Consider the following 15,676-nt stretch of genomic DNA (forward strand, 5'->3'; position numbering starts at 1 on the left):
ATGCCAAATTGAGTCGAAGGCATTTTTTAAATCAACGAAGAATGAGAAGACTTTGTCTTTGTTTTGGTTAGTTTGTTTGTCAATTAGGGTGTGTAATGTGAATACGTGGTCTGTCGTGTGATAATTTGGTAAAAAGCCAATTTGACATTTGCTCAGTACATTATTTTCACAGAGGAAATGTACAAGTCTGCTGTTAATGAAAATGCAGAGGATTTTCCCGATGCTACTGTTGACTCATATCCCACGGTAGTTATTGGGGTCAAATTTGTCTCCACTTTTGTGGATTGGGGTGATCAGTCCTTGTTTCCAAATACTGGGGAAGATGCCAGAGCTAAGGATGATGTTAGAGTTTTAGTATAGCCAATTGGAATTTGTTGTCTATATATTTGATCATTTCATTGAGGATACCATCAACACCACAGGCCTTTTTGGGTTGGAGGGTTTTTATTTTGTCCTGTAGTTCATTCAAGGTAATTGGAGAATCCAGTGGGTTCTGGTAGTCTTTACTAGTTCATTCTAAGATTTGTATTTGATCATGTATATGTTTTTGCTGTTTGTTCTTTGTTATAGAGCCAAAAAGATTGGAGAAGTGGTTTACCCATACATCTCCATTTTGGATAAATAATTATTTGTGTTTAGGGTTTTCCAGTTTTCCCAGAAGTGGTGAGACTATATGGATTCTTCAATTACATTGAGCTGATTTCTGACGTGCTGTTCCCTCTTTTTCCGTAGTGTATTTCTGTATTGTTTTAGTGATTCACCAAACTCAGGTGTTCCGGGTCTTTGTTTTTGGTTGGACAGGTTTCTCAATTTCTTTCTTAAATTTTTGCATTCTTCATCAAACCATTTGTCACTGTGGTTCATTTTCTTTGTTTTTTTTGGGATTTGATAGGGAAGCTGAGAGATCAAATATAAGATTTTCTACTGCCCAGTTTACGCCTTCACTATTACAGTGGAATATTTTATCCAGGAAGTTGTCTAAAAGGGATTGAATTTGTTGTTGCCTAATTGTTTTTTTGGTAGGTTTCCAAACATTCCTTCCATCTGTAGCATTTCTTAATATTACTCACTTCCTTTGGCTTTGATGCCTCATGATTGAGTATTGCTCTGTTCATGTAGATTGTGATTTTGCTGTGGTCTGATAGGGGTGTAAGTGGGCTGACTGTGAACACTCTGAGAGACTGGGTTGAGGTCAGTGATACAGTACTACTGCCAAGAGATGAGCTATAGGTGTACCTACCATAGGAGTCCCCTCAAAGCCTACCATTGACTATGGACATACCTGGCGTGCGACAGAGCTGCAGGAGTTGTGACTTGTTTTTGTTGGTTATGATGTCATAGTTGTGTCTAGGGGGGCATATGGGGGAGGGAATGCTGTCACCTCCAGGCAGGTGTTTGTCCCCTTGGGTGCTGAGGGTGTCAGGTTCTTGTCTCGTTCTGGCATTTAGGTTGCTACAGACTAGTAAATTCTCTCCATGGAAGAGAATTGATTGATTTCCCCCTCCAGGATAGCATTTAGGTTGCCACAGACTAGTACATTCTCTCCCTTGAAATTATTGATTTCCCCCTCCAGGATGGAGAAGCTGTCTTCATTAAAGTATGGGGATTCTAGTGGGGGGATATAGGTAGCACACAGGAGGACATTTTTCTCTGAGGTAATTTCCTTTTTGAATTTCTAGCCAAATGTAAAATATTCCTGTTTTGATTAATTTAATAGATTGAGTTAGGTCTGCTCTTTACCAAATTAGCTTACCCCCTGAGTCCCTTCCCTGTTTCACACCTGGTAGTTTAGTGGATGGGACTACCAGCTCTCTGTAACCTAGAGGGCAACCAGTGGGTCCGTCTCCTCTATACCAGGTTTACTTGTAGGATGACGATGTCTGTATTACCGATTTCTTTGATGAAGTCCAGGTTCCTGCTCTTTAGGCCAAAGGCAGATGACCTCAGGCCTTGGATATTCCAGGATGATATAGTGAAGGCTTTGTGTTCCATAAAGTGTCCAATATTGTTGATTGTGTGGTTTGGCCTCAGGCCAGTAAGTGTGAGCAGAGCCTGCTGAGCATCTGGTACATGCCATTGGCTTGGGCTAGTGTAAGAGTGGGGGTTGGGCCCGTTTGCCCACTCACTGCCTGGGCGTATGTGTAACTTCCATGTTGAGGCCCTCTTTGCGGGGGTGGGGTGCATGTGGTGGGAAGGAGGGGCATAGGTCTGATCTGAGGGGGGCCTAAATGGGTTGTGGGCATGGTTGATTGGTGGGTGTGTGTGTGTGTGTGTGTGTGTGTGTATGTGGCTGGTGGTGTTGTGGTCTGGATGTAGGTCCTCTCGGCATGGGTCCTCTATGTGTAGGTCCAGGGGGGGGGGGTCCCGCAGGTCTAGGAGAGTGTCTCGCTGGTCTGGGTGGGGTGTCTATTGATCTGTTTCTCCTGTGTGAAGTGTTGGGGCTGCGTTTGAGAGCGATGTCCTTTAGAGTCCGGGCGAAGGTGGGCACTGCTGCCTTGTATAGATTGATCTGGTCATAAAGGCTGTTCTAGTCCAGGGTGGAGTGGTGGGCCAGGAAAACATTTGGTTTTGAGGCACTGTCATGGGAAATACTTGCGTTTACCTGCTGTATGGTAGCAGGGTGGAAGTCTTTCGTGGTAGAAAATCTAATTTTATTTGTCACATACACGTGGTTAGCAGATGTTAATGCGAGTGTAGCGAAATGCTTGTGCTTCTTGTTCCGACCATGCAGTAATATCTAACAAGTAATTTAACCTAACAATTTCACAACAACTACCTTGTACACACAAGTGTAAAGGAATGGCTAAGAATATGTACATATAAATATATGGATGAGAGATGGCCGTTCAGCATAGTCAAGATGCAGTAGATGGTATAGAGTAAAGTATATACATATGAGATGAGTAATGTAGGGTATGTAAACATTATATAAAGTGGCATTGTTTAAAGTGACTAGTGATACATTTATTACATACATTTTTCCATTATTAAAGTGGCTAGAGTTGAGTCAGTATGTTGGCAGCAGCCCCTCAATGTTAGTGATGACTGTTTAACAGTCTGATGGCCTTGAGATAGAAGCTGTTTTTCAGTCTCTCGGTCCCCGCTTTGATGCACCTGTACTGACCTCGCCTTCTGGATGATAGCGGGGTGAACAGGCAGTGACTCGGGTGGTTGTTGTCCTTGATGATCTTTATGGCCTTCCATATCGGGTGGTGTAGGTATTCTGGAGGGTAGGTAGTGTGCCCCCGGTGATGCATTGTGCAGACCTCACTACCCTCTGGATAGCCTTGCGGTTGTGGGCGGAGCAGTTGCTGTACCAGGCGGTGATACAGCCCGACAGGATGCTCTCGATTGTGCATCTGTAAAAGTTTGTGTTTTTGGTGACAAGCCGAATTTCTTCAGCCTCCTGAGGTTGAAGCGGCGCTGCTGCGCCTTCTTCACCACGCTGTCTGTGTGGGTGGACCATTTCAGTTTGTCCGTGATGTGTACGGCGAGGAACTTAACTTCCCACCTTCTCCACTACTGCCTTGTCGATGTGGATAGCGGGCTGCTCCCTCTGCTGTTTCCAGAAGTCCACGGTCATCTAGCAGGGTGGAGATACGCACTTGTGCATTGGGGAAAGTAGAAGAAGCTTTTTCAATCACTCCCTTCAGTGCTGTGGCCACCCTTTCCTTCTGCGTTCTCAGATTGTTTGTGTCTGTGTGTAATATTATGTGGCTAGGTGAACCTAGTTGGTCCTCAGACAGAAGGTCTAGGGCGCGCTGGGTGTCTGGACACCAGAGTTTAGACGCACTGTGTTTGGGAGAAAAAAATATATTGTATATATTTCCTGTTTGAGTACAATCTGTGTCTTGCGTATGTCCTCAGTGGGTGTGTGTGTGGGGTCAGGAGGGCTAACAGGGGGGGGTGAGGTCCTCTGGGCTTGGGGTTCTTCATTTGTCTGTTCTGCTGTGATGTTGATGCTATGGTCAGGGTCTGGTGTGGACTGTTCTGCTGTGGTGTCAAGACTTTTGTCAGGAGCTGAGGTGGGCTGGTCTGCTGGCATCTGCGGAGGTGGCCACCTCTAGTGGGTTGTTCTGTCACACGCCATCCCTCTAACCCTCTCCTCCAGCAGTCTGATCCTCTCCTCTAGTGCTCTGTTCTTCTCCTGCTCTTGCTTTTTATATTGTTGAAGTTGTATCACCTCTATCTATCAATCAATCAAATGTATTTATAGAGCCCTTCTTACATCAGATGATGTCACAACATGCTGTACAGAAACCCAGCCTAAAACCCCAAACAGCAACAATGCAGGTGTAGAAGCACGGTTGTTAGGAATATCTCCCTAGAAAGGCCGGAACCTAGGAAGAAACCTAGAGAGGAACCAGGCTATGATGGGTGGCCAGTCCTCTTCTCTCCATCTTGTATTCTCTTCTATATCTAGTATTCTCTCATCTATTAATCTACCCATCTACCGATCCATCTCGTGTTCTCTCCTCTATCGATCTAGTGTTATTAGTCCAGGGGGGTTCTGATCTATGCGGTAGCAAGGGGTGGTGTAAACAGAGGAAGAGTCAGCTTTAAAAAAATATATATATATATTTAATGTTCATAGAATGGTACTCGGACAGTTCAAGAAAGGGAAACAAAATCCCAGTTCGGTTCAGAGCACTTCACTTACAAACCAAAGATCGTTTTGATAATCAACAAAATAATCTCTTTTGTGACTAAGCTTGGCTTTGGCTCGCAGCTACGGAAATCACTCACGCACATTCATCTTTTAATCCGTTTTGTCTTGGTCTCTCAATGTCCTGTTCTTTCCTTGTTTCTTCATTCTATTTTTTTAACTTTTATTTATTTATTTCACCTTTATTTAACCAGGTAGGACAGTTGAGAACACCTTTATTTAACCAGGTAGGCAAGTTGAGAACACCTTTATTTAACCAGGTAGGCAAGTTGAGAACAAGTTCTCATTTACAATTGCGACCTGGCCAAGATAAAGCAAAGCAGTTCGACACATACAACAACACAGAGTTACACATGGAATAAAAAAAACAAAGTCAATAATACAGTAGAAAAATAAGTCTATATACAATGTGAGCAAATGAGGTGAGATAAGGGAGGTAAAAAAAAAAGGCCATGGTGGCGAAGTAAATACAATATAGCAAGTAAAACACTGGAATGGTAGATTTGCAGCGGAAGAATAGAAATAATGGGGTGCAAAGGAGCAAAATAAATACAGTAGGGGAAGAGGTAGTTGTTTGGGCTAAATTATAGATGGGCTATGTACAGGTGCAGTAATCTGTGAGCTGCTCTGACAGCTGGTGCTTAAAGCTAGTGAGGGAGATAAGTGTTTCCAGTTTCAGAGATGTATGTAGTTCGTTCCAGTCATTGGCAGCAGAGAACTGGAAGGAGAGGTGGCCAAAGAAATAATTGGTTTTGGGGGTGACCAGAGAGATATACCTGCTGGAGTGCGTGCTACAGGTGGGTGCTGCTATGGTGACCAGTGAGCTGAGATAAGGGGGGACTTTACCTAGCAGGGTCTTGTAGATGACCTGGAGCCAGTGGGTTTGGCGACGAGTATGAAGCGAGGGCCAGCCAACGAGAGCGTACAGGTCGCAGTGGTGGGTAGTATATGGTGCTTTGGTGACAAAACGGATGGCACTGTGATAGACTGCATCCAATTTATTGAGTAGGGTATTGGAGGCTATTTTGTAAATGACCTCGCCAAAGTTGAGGATCGGTAGGATGGTCAGTTTTACAAGGGTATGTTTGGCAGCATGAGTGAAGGATGCTTTGTTGCAAAATAGGAAGCCAAGTCTAGATTTAACTTTGGATTGGAGATGTTTGATGTGAGTCTGGAAGGAGAGTTTTCAGTCTAACCAGACACCTAGGTATTTGTAGTTGTCCACATATTCTAAGTCAGAACCGTCCAGAGTAGTGATGTTGGAAAGGCGGGCAGGTGCAGGCAGCGATCGGTTGAAGAGCATGCATTTAGTTTTACTCGTATTTAAGAGCAATTGGAGGCCACGGAAGGGGAGTTGTATGGCATTGAAGCTCGACTGGAGGGTTATTAACACAGTGTCCAAAGAAGGGACAGAAGTATACAGAAGGGTGTCGTCTGCGTAGAGGTGGATCGGAGACTCACCAGCAGCAAGAGTGACATCATTGATGTATACAGAGAAGAGAGTCGGTCCAAGAATTGAACCCTGTGGCACCCCCATAGAGACTGTCAGAGGCCCGGACAACAGGCCCTCCGATTTTACACACTGAACTCTATCAGAGAAGTAGTTGGTTAACCAGGTGAGGCAATCATTTGAGAAACCAAGGCTATCGAGTCTGCCAATGAGGATGTGGTGATTGACAGAGTCGAAAGCCTTGGCCAGGTCAATGAATACGGCTGCACAGTATTGTTTCTTATCGATGGCAGTTACGATATCGTTTAGGACCTTGAGCGTGGCTGAGATGCACCCATGACCAGCTCTGAAACCAGATTGCATAGCGGAGAAGGTATGGTGGGATTCAAAATGGTTGGTATTCTGTTTGTTGACTTGGCTTTCGAAGAACTTAGAAAGGCAGGGCAGGATAGATATAGGTCTGTAGCAGTTTGGGTCAAGAGTGTGTCCCCCTTTGAAGAGGGGGATGACCGCAGCTGCTTTCCAATCTTTGGGAATCTCAGACGACACGAAAGAGAGGTTGAACAGGCTAGTAATAGGGGTGGCAACAATTTTGGCAGATCATTTTAGAAAGAAAGGGTCCAGATTGTCTAGCCCGGCTGATTTGTAGGGGTCCAGATTTTGCAGTTCTTTCAGAACATCAGCTGACTGGATTTGGGAGAAGGAGAAATGGGAAATGCTTGGGCGAGTTGCTGTGGGGGGTGCAGTGCTGTTGACCGGGGTAGGGGTAGCCAGGTGGGGAAAGCATGGCCAGCCGTAGAAAAATGCTTTTTGAAATGTTCAATTATAGTGGAATTATTGGTGGTGACAGGAAACACTATCTTCAGTGCAGTGGGCAGCTGGGAGGAGGTGTTCTTATTCTCCATGGACTTTACAGTGTCCCAGAACTTTTTTGAGTTAGTGTTGCAGGAAGCAACTTTCAGCTTGAAAAAGCTAGCCAAGGTCTACCAAGACCTGGCCGTCCCTCTAAACTTTCAGCTCATACAAGGAGAAGACTGATCAGAGATGCAGCCAAGAGGCCCATGATCACTCTGGATGAACTGCAGAGATCTACAGCTGAGGTGGGAGACTCTGTCCATAGGACAACAATCAGTCGTATATTGCACAAATCTGGCCTTTATGGAAGAGTGGCAAGAAGAAAGCCATTTCTTAAAGATATCCATAAAAAGTGTTGTTTAAAGTTTGCCACAAGCCACCTGGGAGACACACCAAACATGTGGAAGAAGGTGCTCTGGTCAGATGAAACCAAAATTGAACTTTTTGGCAACAATGCAAAACGTTATGTTTGGCGTAAAAGCAACACAGCTCATCACACTGAACACACCATCCCCACTGTCAAACATGGTGGTGGCAGCATCATGGTTTGGGCCTGCTTTTCTTCAGCAGGGACAGGGAAGATGGTTAAAATTGATGGGAAGATGGATGGAGCCAAATACAGGACCATTCTGGAAGAAAACCTGATGGAGTCTGCAAAAGACCTGAGACTGGGACGGAGATTTGTCTTCCAACAAGACAATGATCCAAAACATAAAGCAAAATCTACAATGGAATGGTTCAAAAATAAACATATCCAGGTGTTAGAATGGCCAAGTCAAAGTCCAGACCTGAATCCAATCGAGAATCTGTGGAAAGAACTGAAAACTGCTGTTCACAATTGTTCTCCATCCAACCTCACTGAGCTCGAGCTGTTTTGCAAGTAGGAATGGGAAAAAATGTCAGTCTCTCGATGTGCAAAACTGATAGACATACCCCAAGCGACTTACAGCTGTAATCGCAGCAAAAGGTGGCGCTACAAAGTATGAACTTAAGGGGACTGAATAATTTTGCACGCCCAATTTTTCAGTTTTTGATTTGTTAAAAAAGTTTGAAATATCCAATAAATGTCGTTCCACTTCATGATTGTGTCCCACTTGTTGTTGATTCTTCACAAAAAAATCCATTATATCTTTATGTTTGAAGCCTGAAATGTGGCAAAAGGTCGCAAAGTTCAAGGGGGCCGAATACTTTCGCAAGGCACTGTATGGATAAGAAACATATTTACCAATTTACACAAATTATTTTGAAAGCAGTATTACAAATGACCATACATTTATTATCCAAATGGCTTTCCAATGCGGGTGATCAAGCCACAACGGAAAGTCATCAGAAGGTCATAGGTTATACAAAACTCTTCAAAGCAGTGTTTCACTATATAAAACAATTGGCAAACAATAATCAACTATTTCCAAACATTTTTATATTTCCATGTTCCCAGAACATTCCTTTATCAAAAGAATTTGCGTGTGTAATGAAAAGTCAGAAAATAAAAACTCATTAAAATCCCAATGTGGTGAGTGCCCCTTTCAATGTGGTAATTTATGGCCTCAATTTCACTCACTCTCCCCAAGAGTATAGTCCCTGGAAACATTCCAGAGAGAGACAGTGAAATATCAATTTTCCCGGAGAAAACACAAAAACACTTAGTATTCATTACACTACATCGATTCAGAAACTCAAACGTGAACTATAAACCAAACCTAATGATAATTCCATGAAATTGTTTTGACTATTGCGGTAACAACACTATAATTAAAATCTATGATACTCCCCCACTTAACATATTAGCTTACTAGTTTGGCCCAAGCTTGCTCTTCAACATTCATACCCATTCAGTCTTCTGTCAACAGGTTCTCATACTATTCAATCCAGCAATCATCTTTAATGACCTGACATTGTTCCACATAATGGAAACATACTATAATGTTAGACTACATTAACTTTCCTGCTCAAATTAACTGGTGTTACTTAAACAATCAAACCAAGAATCAATAACCATCAGAATCTTATTCTTACGATGTTTTATGTTTCAGACATCCAGTCTCCCACAAATCTATGATGCCCACCTAGCGAATCAGCTGCTAGAAATACAGAAAAAAAATGTACCTGAACAACGGTCAAAACAATTAGAGTAAGGTTATTGTATATTCAAACTAATAACGCAAAATTTTGTTATTCTGCAACAATCTACCTGCCTCCAGCAACTTTCCCTGACAATTAGTAGTCAACACAGTAACTAACTCTCTCCCATACTTTCAACTCAACTTTCCTATTTATTTTTCTCATTGGGCAAAAATATATAACCCCTCTCATTTCAACGTTTTTCCTTACCTCTATCGTAAGATTAAAACCCCAACTTTATAACTTCCTCTTCTCTTTGCTCTTCACACTTATGAAATGTTTCCTATTTCTTTAAAAATAACACGCAGCACCAAGATTATAACATGCGTCAGTCAATCTACAAGAATGAAAAACATTTCGGTAACCACTTTCCTATCGCTATTCTTTCCCCGCTATTATTCAGAATGTCTTTAATTTAGGTAACTGTCTTCTCTATTGATACAGTAATTTAAATACAACCCAATTCTCAATACATTATTCCAGCAGATAATTTAGTGAACAGACATCGTCTTGCATCAGAATTCGCTTCGTTATTAATTTAAGTTGAATTAGTCTATCAATTTAACCTAAACAATCTATTGAAAACGTTCATTTATCTCTTATACAAACACTAGCAACCATAACTTTCCAGGCAAAACATACAAATAGATTATTTACAATCAAAAACTCAGAATTCAGCCAGCCTGGGAATGGAACCCGGGCCTCCCGTGTGGCAGGCGAGAATTCTACCACTGAACCACTAATGCTATTGCGAAAAACTAAGATTCTCCGCATATAAACCCAATTTCTAAGTAGAATCAAAACACGTCACTCGGTTTCCCAGAAGAATAATAGCCCAATTTTAATAGTACAAACGTTACTCCAGCTATGATTCTCATACTCCGGCTATGATTCTCAAATTCCAAATGAATATATTAGCAATTAAAGAATAAATTCGACAGTTAATGACTAGGAAACAGATATTGCGCCTTTTACTAAAAGTAGATTATGTTTACTTATGCAACGTATTTCAATTACTTTACTACATCACATTAATCACGCAATGATAATTAGTTTGATGGAAAACCTTAGGCTTTGCACGACATTATAAACTACATCGAGCATCCCTCGAATTCTCTTTAACTTTATGGAAAACAGTTTATTCAATAAATCCCACAACTTCTCTCTGAGATCCCAAGTTTAGGGGATCCCTCGTGCACGATTTATTTACCTAGATCGTAGGAACGGTCACCGAGTGAAGATTCACATCCCCTCCTCATCGCCAAATGTCGTGGAAATTTCCTCTATTTACCAAATCATGGGAGCAAACCACAACACAAGTCAGAGTTAGTTATCAAAGTCCATATTTTAATTATATGAGCTCTATCACAATCCTGTGACTCTCAGGCAATTCAGTGTCTAACCATGAATTCTCTGAGAGCCCCTTCCACATTTCAAATGAGGTCCTTTATAGCAAAGACACACACAGGATAAGACAGCATCGGCAATAATTCATCGTTCAGCTTTGTCTCCTTACTCAAACCCCAGAACCATAAACCAACCCTCCATATCAACAGGCATATATCAAATTGTCATTTAGATACAACCAATCCTATCTTGACAGGATCACAGAGACACACAGACCGGCACACAGACATTGTGGAGCCAAGAGATACACACTTGACCTCTCCCCTCTCTCTAGCCCAAACAACTTAGTCTTGACATAGAACAGATACTGCAAACCCTGCCACAGTATTATACAAAAATAACATTCTTGATGAGAAGTAACTTACAAACATATGATGAATATGAAAAACATCTTACATATGTTACCAACAAATTCTGATTATTCCACGACAGGTGAGAGACTTGTTTTTAGAGAGGTGGATTTTTAAAAGTAGAAGTTCAAATTGTTTGGGTACAGACCTGAATAGTAGGACAGAACTCTGCAGGCTATCTTTGCAGTAGATTGCAACACCGCCCCCTTTGGCCGTTCTATCTTGTCTGAAAATGTTCTAGTTAGGGATGAAGATTTCAGAATTTTTGGTGGTCTTCCTATGCCAGGATTCAGACACGGTTAGAACTTGGCAGAATGTGCTAAAATAGTGAATAAAACAAATTTAGGGATGAGGCTTCTAATGTTAACGTGCATGAAACCAAGGCTTTTACAGTTACAGAATTCATCAAAAGAAAGTGCCTGGGGAATAGGAGTGGAGCTAGGCACTGCAGGGCCTGGATTCACCTCTACATCAACAGAGGAGGAGTAGGATAAGGGTACGGCTAAAAGCTATGAGAATTGGTCGTCTGGAGCAGAGAGTAAAAGGAGGTTTCTGGGGGCGATAAAATAGCTTTAAGGTATAATGTACAGATAAAGGTATGGTAGGATGTGAATACAGTGGAGGAACCTAGTTATATGCAACTATAGTTCTCTTCATTTCACCCCCCCTCTTCTCCTTTCTTCTCTTTTTTCCTAGTGCGTAATTTCTTCACTTGCACTGGTAATAAGGGGTGTGTTCAGGGAATCCTGTGTAGTCAGCAGGGATTCCCTGAGGGCCTCTTCCCCTTTGACTCCCATTGACCCCCATACCTCTGGATGATTCACCCTATCAGTATTCTCTCCTCTCTCTCATATTCTGAGGGAGTGTGTGCTGGGCTGCGATGACTCAGCCCTTTATCTCGGTCCATCCTCCCATGCATGCATGACTGCTCTCTGCTCCTCACCTCATCCTATTATTTTTGACTGATTCTATAAGCTAGAATTCTACCAATGATTGATTTGCTTCATATTATTAATTTGTATCACCTTTAGTCTTTTGCATAGTTTTATCCTGAGCATGTACCTGACCAGGAAACCATCTTGACACTAGTGATATGTAAAGATCTGTGTCTTAAAAAGTGATAGGCAAATGAGATGTTTTCTAATTACTATTATTATCAGTCCTGCGGAGACCGCACCATGAATCTCCATGACTACGGGATGCTGTTGCCATGTGGCATCGACCGTTTCCGAGGGGTGGAGTTTGTGTGTTGCCCAGCGGAGACACAGCGCGAGTCAGACAGTGTGGAGCTGACTGAGTCTGATGTGTGGTGGGGTGGAGATGAGACTGAATATACCGATAACAGGTACGCACGCACAAACACAATGCATACACACAATGCGTGCACACATAAAGGAGCAAGCACAGATGCATACAGGCAGACACAAACATCCAGACATTTAAGCACACACACATCATCTTAAATACTTACTCAAGTTCCTAAACCAGTGGTTAAATCCTTTTGACAGATAACCTGCACAACCAGACTACACACACTGATAGACTCACGTTCCACCTTCTCTCCCTACAGCATGCCTCGCCAGGCGGATCAGGGGGCTGTCACCACTGAGGAGGATGACGAAGAGGATGCCTTTGACAGAGATGAGGACGGAGATGGTCTTGAGGATGATGATGATGAAGACGATGAGGATGACGTGACCGATGAACGGGACAGTGGTGAAGGCACCTCCAACATCGCCATGACAACCACCACCACGACCACCACTGAGTCGGTTGAGGAAGTCGTCAGAGGTAAGAACAAGCCATGGATTGAAAGAGATGATTACTTGTTTGTTTGTTTTTCTCCAAGGATTTGTGGAGAGGTTTCAAAGGTGGAGAAGATGTGTGTATGTTTGAACATACTGTGTAAACACACCCAGTGTGTGTGATTGCTCTGTGTGAGTGTGTGTTTTAAGAGTGTGTGTCTTTCTCAGAGGTGTGTTGGGCGCGTGCTGAGTCGGGCCCGTGCCATGCCATTCTGGAGCGTTGGTACTTCGTGCCAGAGAAGGGCACCTGTGCCCCCTTCCTCTTTGGAGGGTGTGGGGGCAACCGGAATAACTTTGACTCAGAGGAGTACTGCCTGTCTGTCTGCAGCACCAGTGTGTGTAAGTCCCTGGACTGGACCCCCGATATGGACCTCTAGGCCCCTTGCCTTGGGGACTATAACCCCTGCTGTCTGCCTCTGAGCTGTCTGCCTCTGAGCTGTCTGCCTCTCTGAGCTGTCTCTCTGTCTAACACAGTCTACCTGTCTGATGGCTCTTAGACACTTGACGCACAAGTGATGTACTACCTACTCTGAAAGGGGAAGCTGTTTCATTTCTATACTGAACAAAAATATATAAACAACATGCAACAATTTCAAAGATTTTACTGAGTTACAGTTCATAAGGGAATCAGTCAATGTAATAAATTCATTATGCCCTAATCTATGGATTTCACATGACTGGGAATACAGATATCCATTTTATTGGTCACAGATACTTAAATAAAACTAAATGTAGATGCGTGAATCAGAAAAGCAGTCAGTATCTGGTGTGACCATCATTTGCCTCATGCAGAGCGGCACATATTATTTGAATAGAGTTTATCAGACTGTTGTCCCATTCCTCTTCAATGGCCTCTCCCTCGAAACTTGACACGTCTGTGGCATTGTGTTGTGTGACACAACTGCACATTTGAGTGGTATTTGTCCCCAGCGCAAGGTGCACCTGCGTAATGATCATGCTGTTTAATCAGCTTCTTGATATAAAACACCTGTCGGGTGGATGGATTATCTTGGCAAAGGAGAAATGCTCACTAACAGGGATGTAAACACATTTGTGCACAAAATGTGAGCGAAATAAGCCTTTTGTTCATATGGAACATTTATGGGACCTTTTATTTCAGTTAATGAAACATGGGACCAACACTTTATGTTGTTTTGATATTTTTGTTCAGTGTAAATTTTGCATCATATTTGTCAATGATGGATACTTTTAAGTTTTCATTAAAGAGATTTTCTGCCACTCTTAGAAGATGATGTAAGGTAAATAACATGCACAGCCTTTTACGAAATGTGTTGATCTTTCATTTCCCTCCAATAGTAGTTATTACAGATGAACCATTACTCTGGATAGCTAATACTGTTTTACTGCAACAAACCTGGAGGGTCTGGATCCATCTCAGGTTTTGGGGAAGTGCAGAGTGTTCCGAACAAAATAGTCTGCTCTATTGGGTGAACAGGTGGCTTGGTACAGACAGAGGTTGACCTTTCAATTAGGTCATTCTGATATTTAAAAAAAAAAAAAAACTATGTATAATGACTTAATCAAGAAACGGACGAGATATTAGGAAGTATCTGCGCCGACATTAGCAGAGAATGTCACTGGTGGAAAATAGCTTACTCACTCACTCACTCACTCACTCACTCACTCACCCCTTCACTCTTCTGCTTTTGCAACGATTCTCTGACTCACTCCATTACTCACTAACCAACTCAATAACATTGTGTGTGTGTGACAGTGTTTGTCTGGTGATTTATGGTGGCCTGACCTGGCAGTGGGTTAATGAGTTGATGTTCTAACTGGTTTAACCTAACAGCAGCAGTGTCTCTTTAAATCTGTGTGTGTGTGTGTGTGTGTGTGTTCGTGTGTTCGTGCATATGTCAGTTGGTTGAGTCTCTGTCTGTTTCCCAGCCCCAGCCTGGCTGTTCCACTCTTTTCCGGCACTTTCCGCGCAGTTAAGCACGCCTACCCTGATCCTGACTAGGCAGAATTTCCAGTCTCCCTTATCTCGTGCATGCATACACATTCACACACAAAAAAATGTCAAGGCAGACTGGTATATCACCTGTCTGTGTGGTTGACCTGTTTCTCTACCTACCTGCCTGTCTGTCTGGTTGACCTGTCTCTCTACCTGTCTGTCTGTGTGGTTCACCGGTCTCTCCACCTGTCTGCCAGGTCTACCTGTCTTTGTGTGGCTAACCTGTCTGTCTGTCTGTGTGTTTTACCTGTCTGTGTGGTTGACGTGTCTTTCTATCTGTGTTGTTGACCTGTCTGTCTGTGTGGTTGACTTGTGTCTGTCTGTCTGTGTGGTTAACCTGTTTCTCTACCTGTTTGTCTGTGCGGTTGACCTGTCTGTCTGTACGGTTGACCTGTCTCTCCACCTGTCTTCCAGGTTTACTTGTCTTTGTTTTGTTGACCTGTCTCTCTACCTGTCTGTCTGTGTGGCTGACCTGTTTCTCTACCTGTCTGTCTGTGTGGTTGACCTGTCTCTCCACCTGTCTGCCAGGTCTACCTGTCTTTGTGTGTTTGACCTGTCTCTCTACCTGTCTGTCTGTGTGGTTGACCAGTCTCTCTACCTGTCTCTCTGTCTGTGTGGCTGACCTGTCTGTGTGGTTGATCTGTCTGTCTGGTCTGTCTGTTTGACCTGTCTCTTTCTGTCTGTGTGGTTGACCTGTCTTTTTCTGTCCGTGTGGTTGACCTGTCTCTTTCGGTCTGTGTGCTGGACCTGTCTCTCTACCTGTCTGTCTTTCGGTCTGTGTGGTTGATCTGTCTGTCTATGTGGCTCACCTGTCTTTCTGTGTGGCCGACCTGTCTCTCTACCTACCTCTCTGTCTGTGTGGTTGACCTGTCTCTCTACCTGTCTGTGTGTGTGGCTGACCTGTCTGTCTGTGGGGTTGACCATCTCTCTACCTGTCTGTGTGGTTGACCTGTCACTACCTGCCTGTCTATGTGGTTGATCTCTCTCTACCTGTCTGTCTTTCTGCCTGTGTGGTTCACCTGTCTGCCAGGTCTACCTGTCTGTCTG

At 43.2% G+C, this 15,676-nt stretch overlaps 1 protein-coding gene across 4 annotated transcripts in view; it reads left to right on the forward strand.

Moving 5' to 3' along the window:
• Positions 1 to 15,676, forward strand: part of LOC139404288 (amyloid-beta A4 protein-like) — a 73,236-nt gene that overhangs the window by 27,121 nt on the left and 30,439 nt on the right. For 2 of the 4 annotated variants that reach the window (XR_011633842.1, XM_071147208.1), the window contains exons 5-7: positions 12,010 to 12,194; positions 12,420 to 12,640; positions 12,823 to 12,993. Coding sequence is in view for 2 of the 4 variants with exons in the window: in XM_071147208.1 (XP_071003309.1) it covers positions 12,010 to 12,194; positions 12,420 to 12,640; positions 12,823 to 12,993 (577 nt within the window). In the remaining 2 variants the exon portion in view is untranslated. The remainder of the gene's footprint in view (positions 1 to 12,009; positions 12,195 to 12,419; positions 12,641 to 12,822; positions 12,994 to 15,676) is intronic. The other 2 variants (XR_011633843.1, XM_071147209.1) reach the window with 1 other exon arrangement.

The sequence above is a fragment of the Oncorhynchus clarkii genome, chromosome 3 (assembly GCF_045791955.1).
Source record: "Oncorhynchus clarkii lewisi isolate Uvic-CL-2024 chromosome 3, UVic_Ocla_1.0, whole genome shotgun sequence".
Taxonomy (NCBI): Eukaryota; Metazoa; Chordata; class Actinopteri; order Salmoniformes; family Salmonidae; genus Oncorhynchus; species Oncorhynchus clarkii.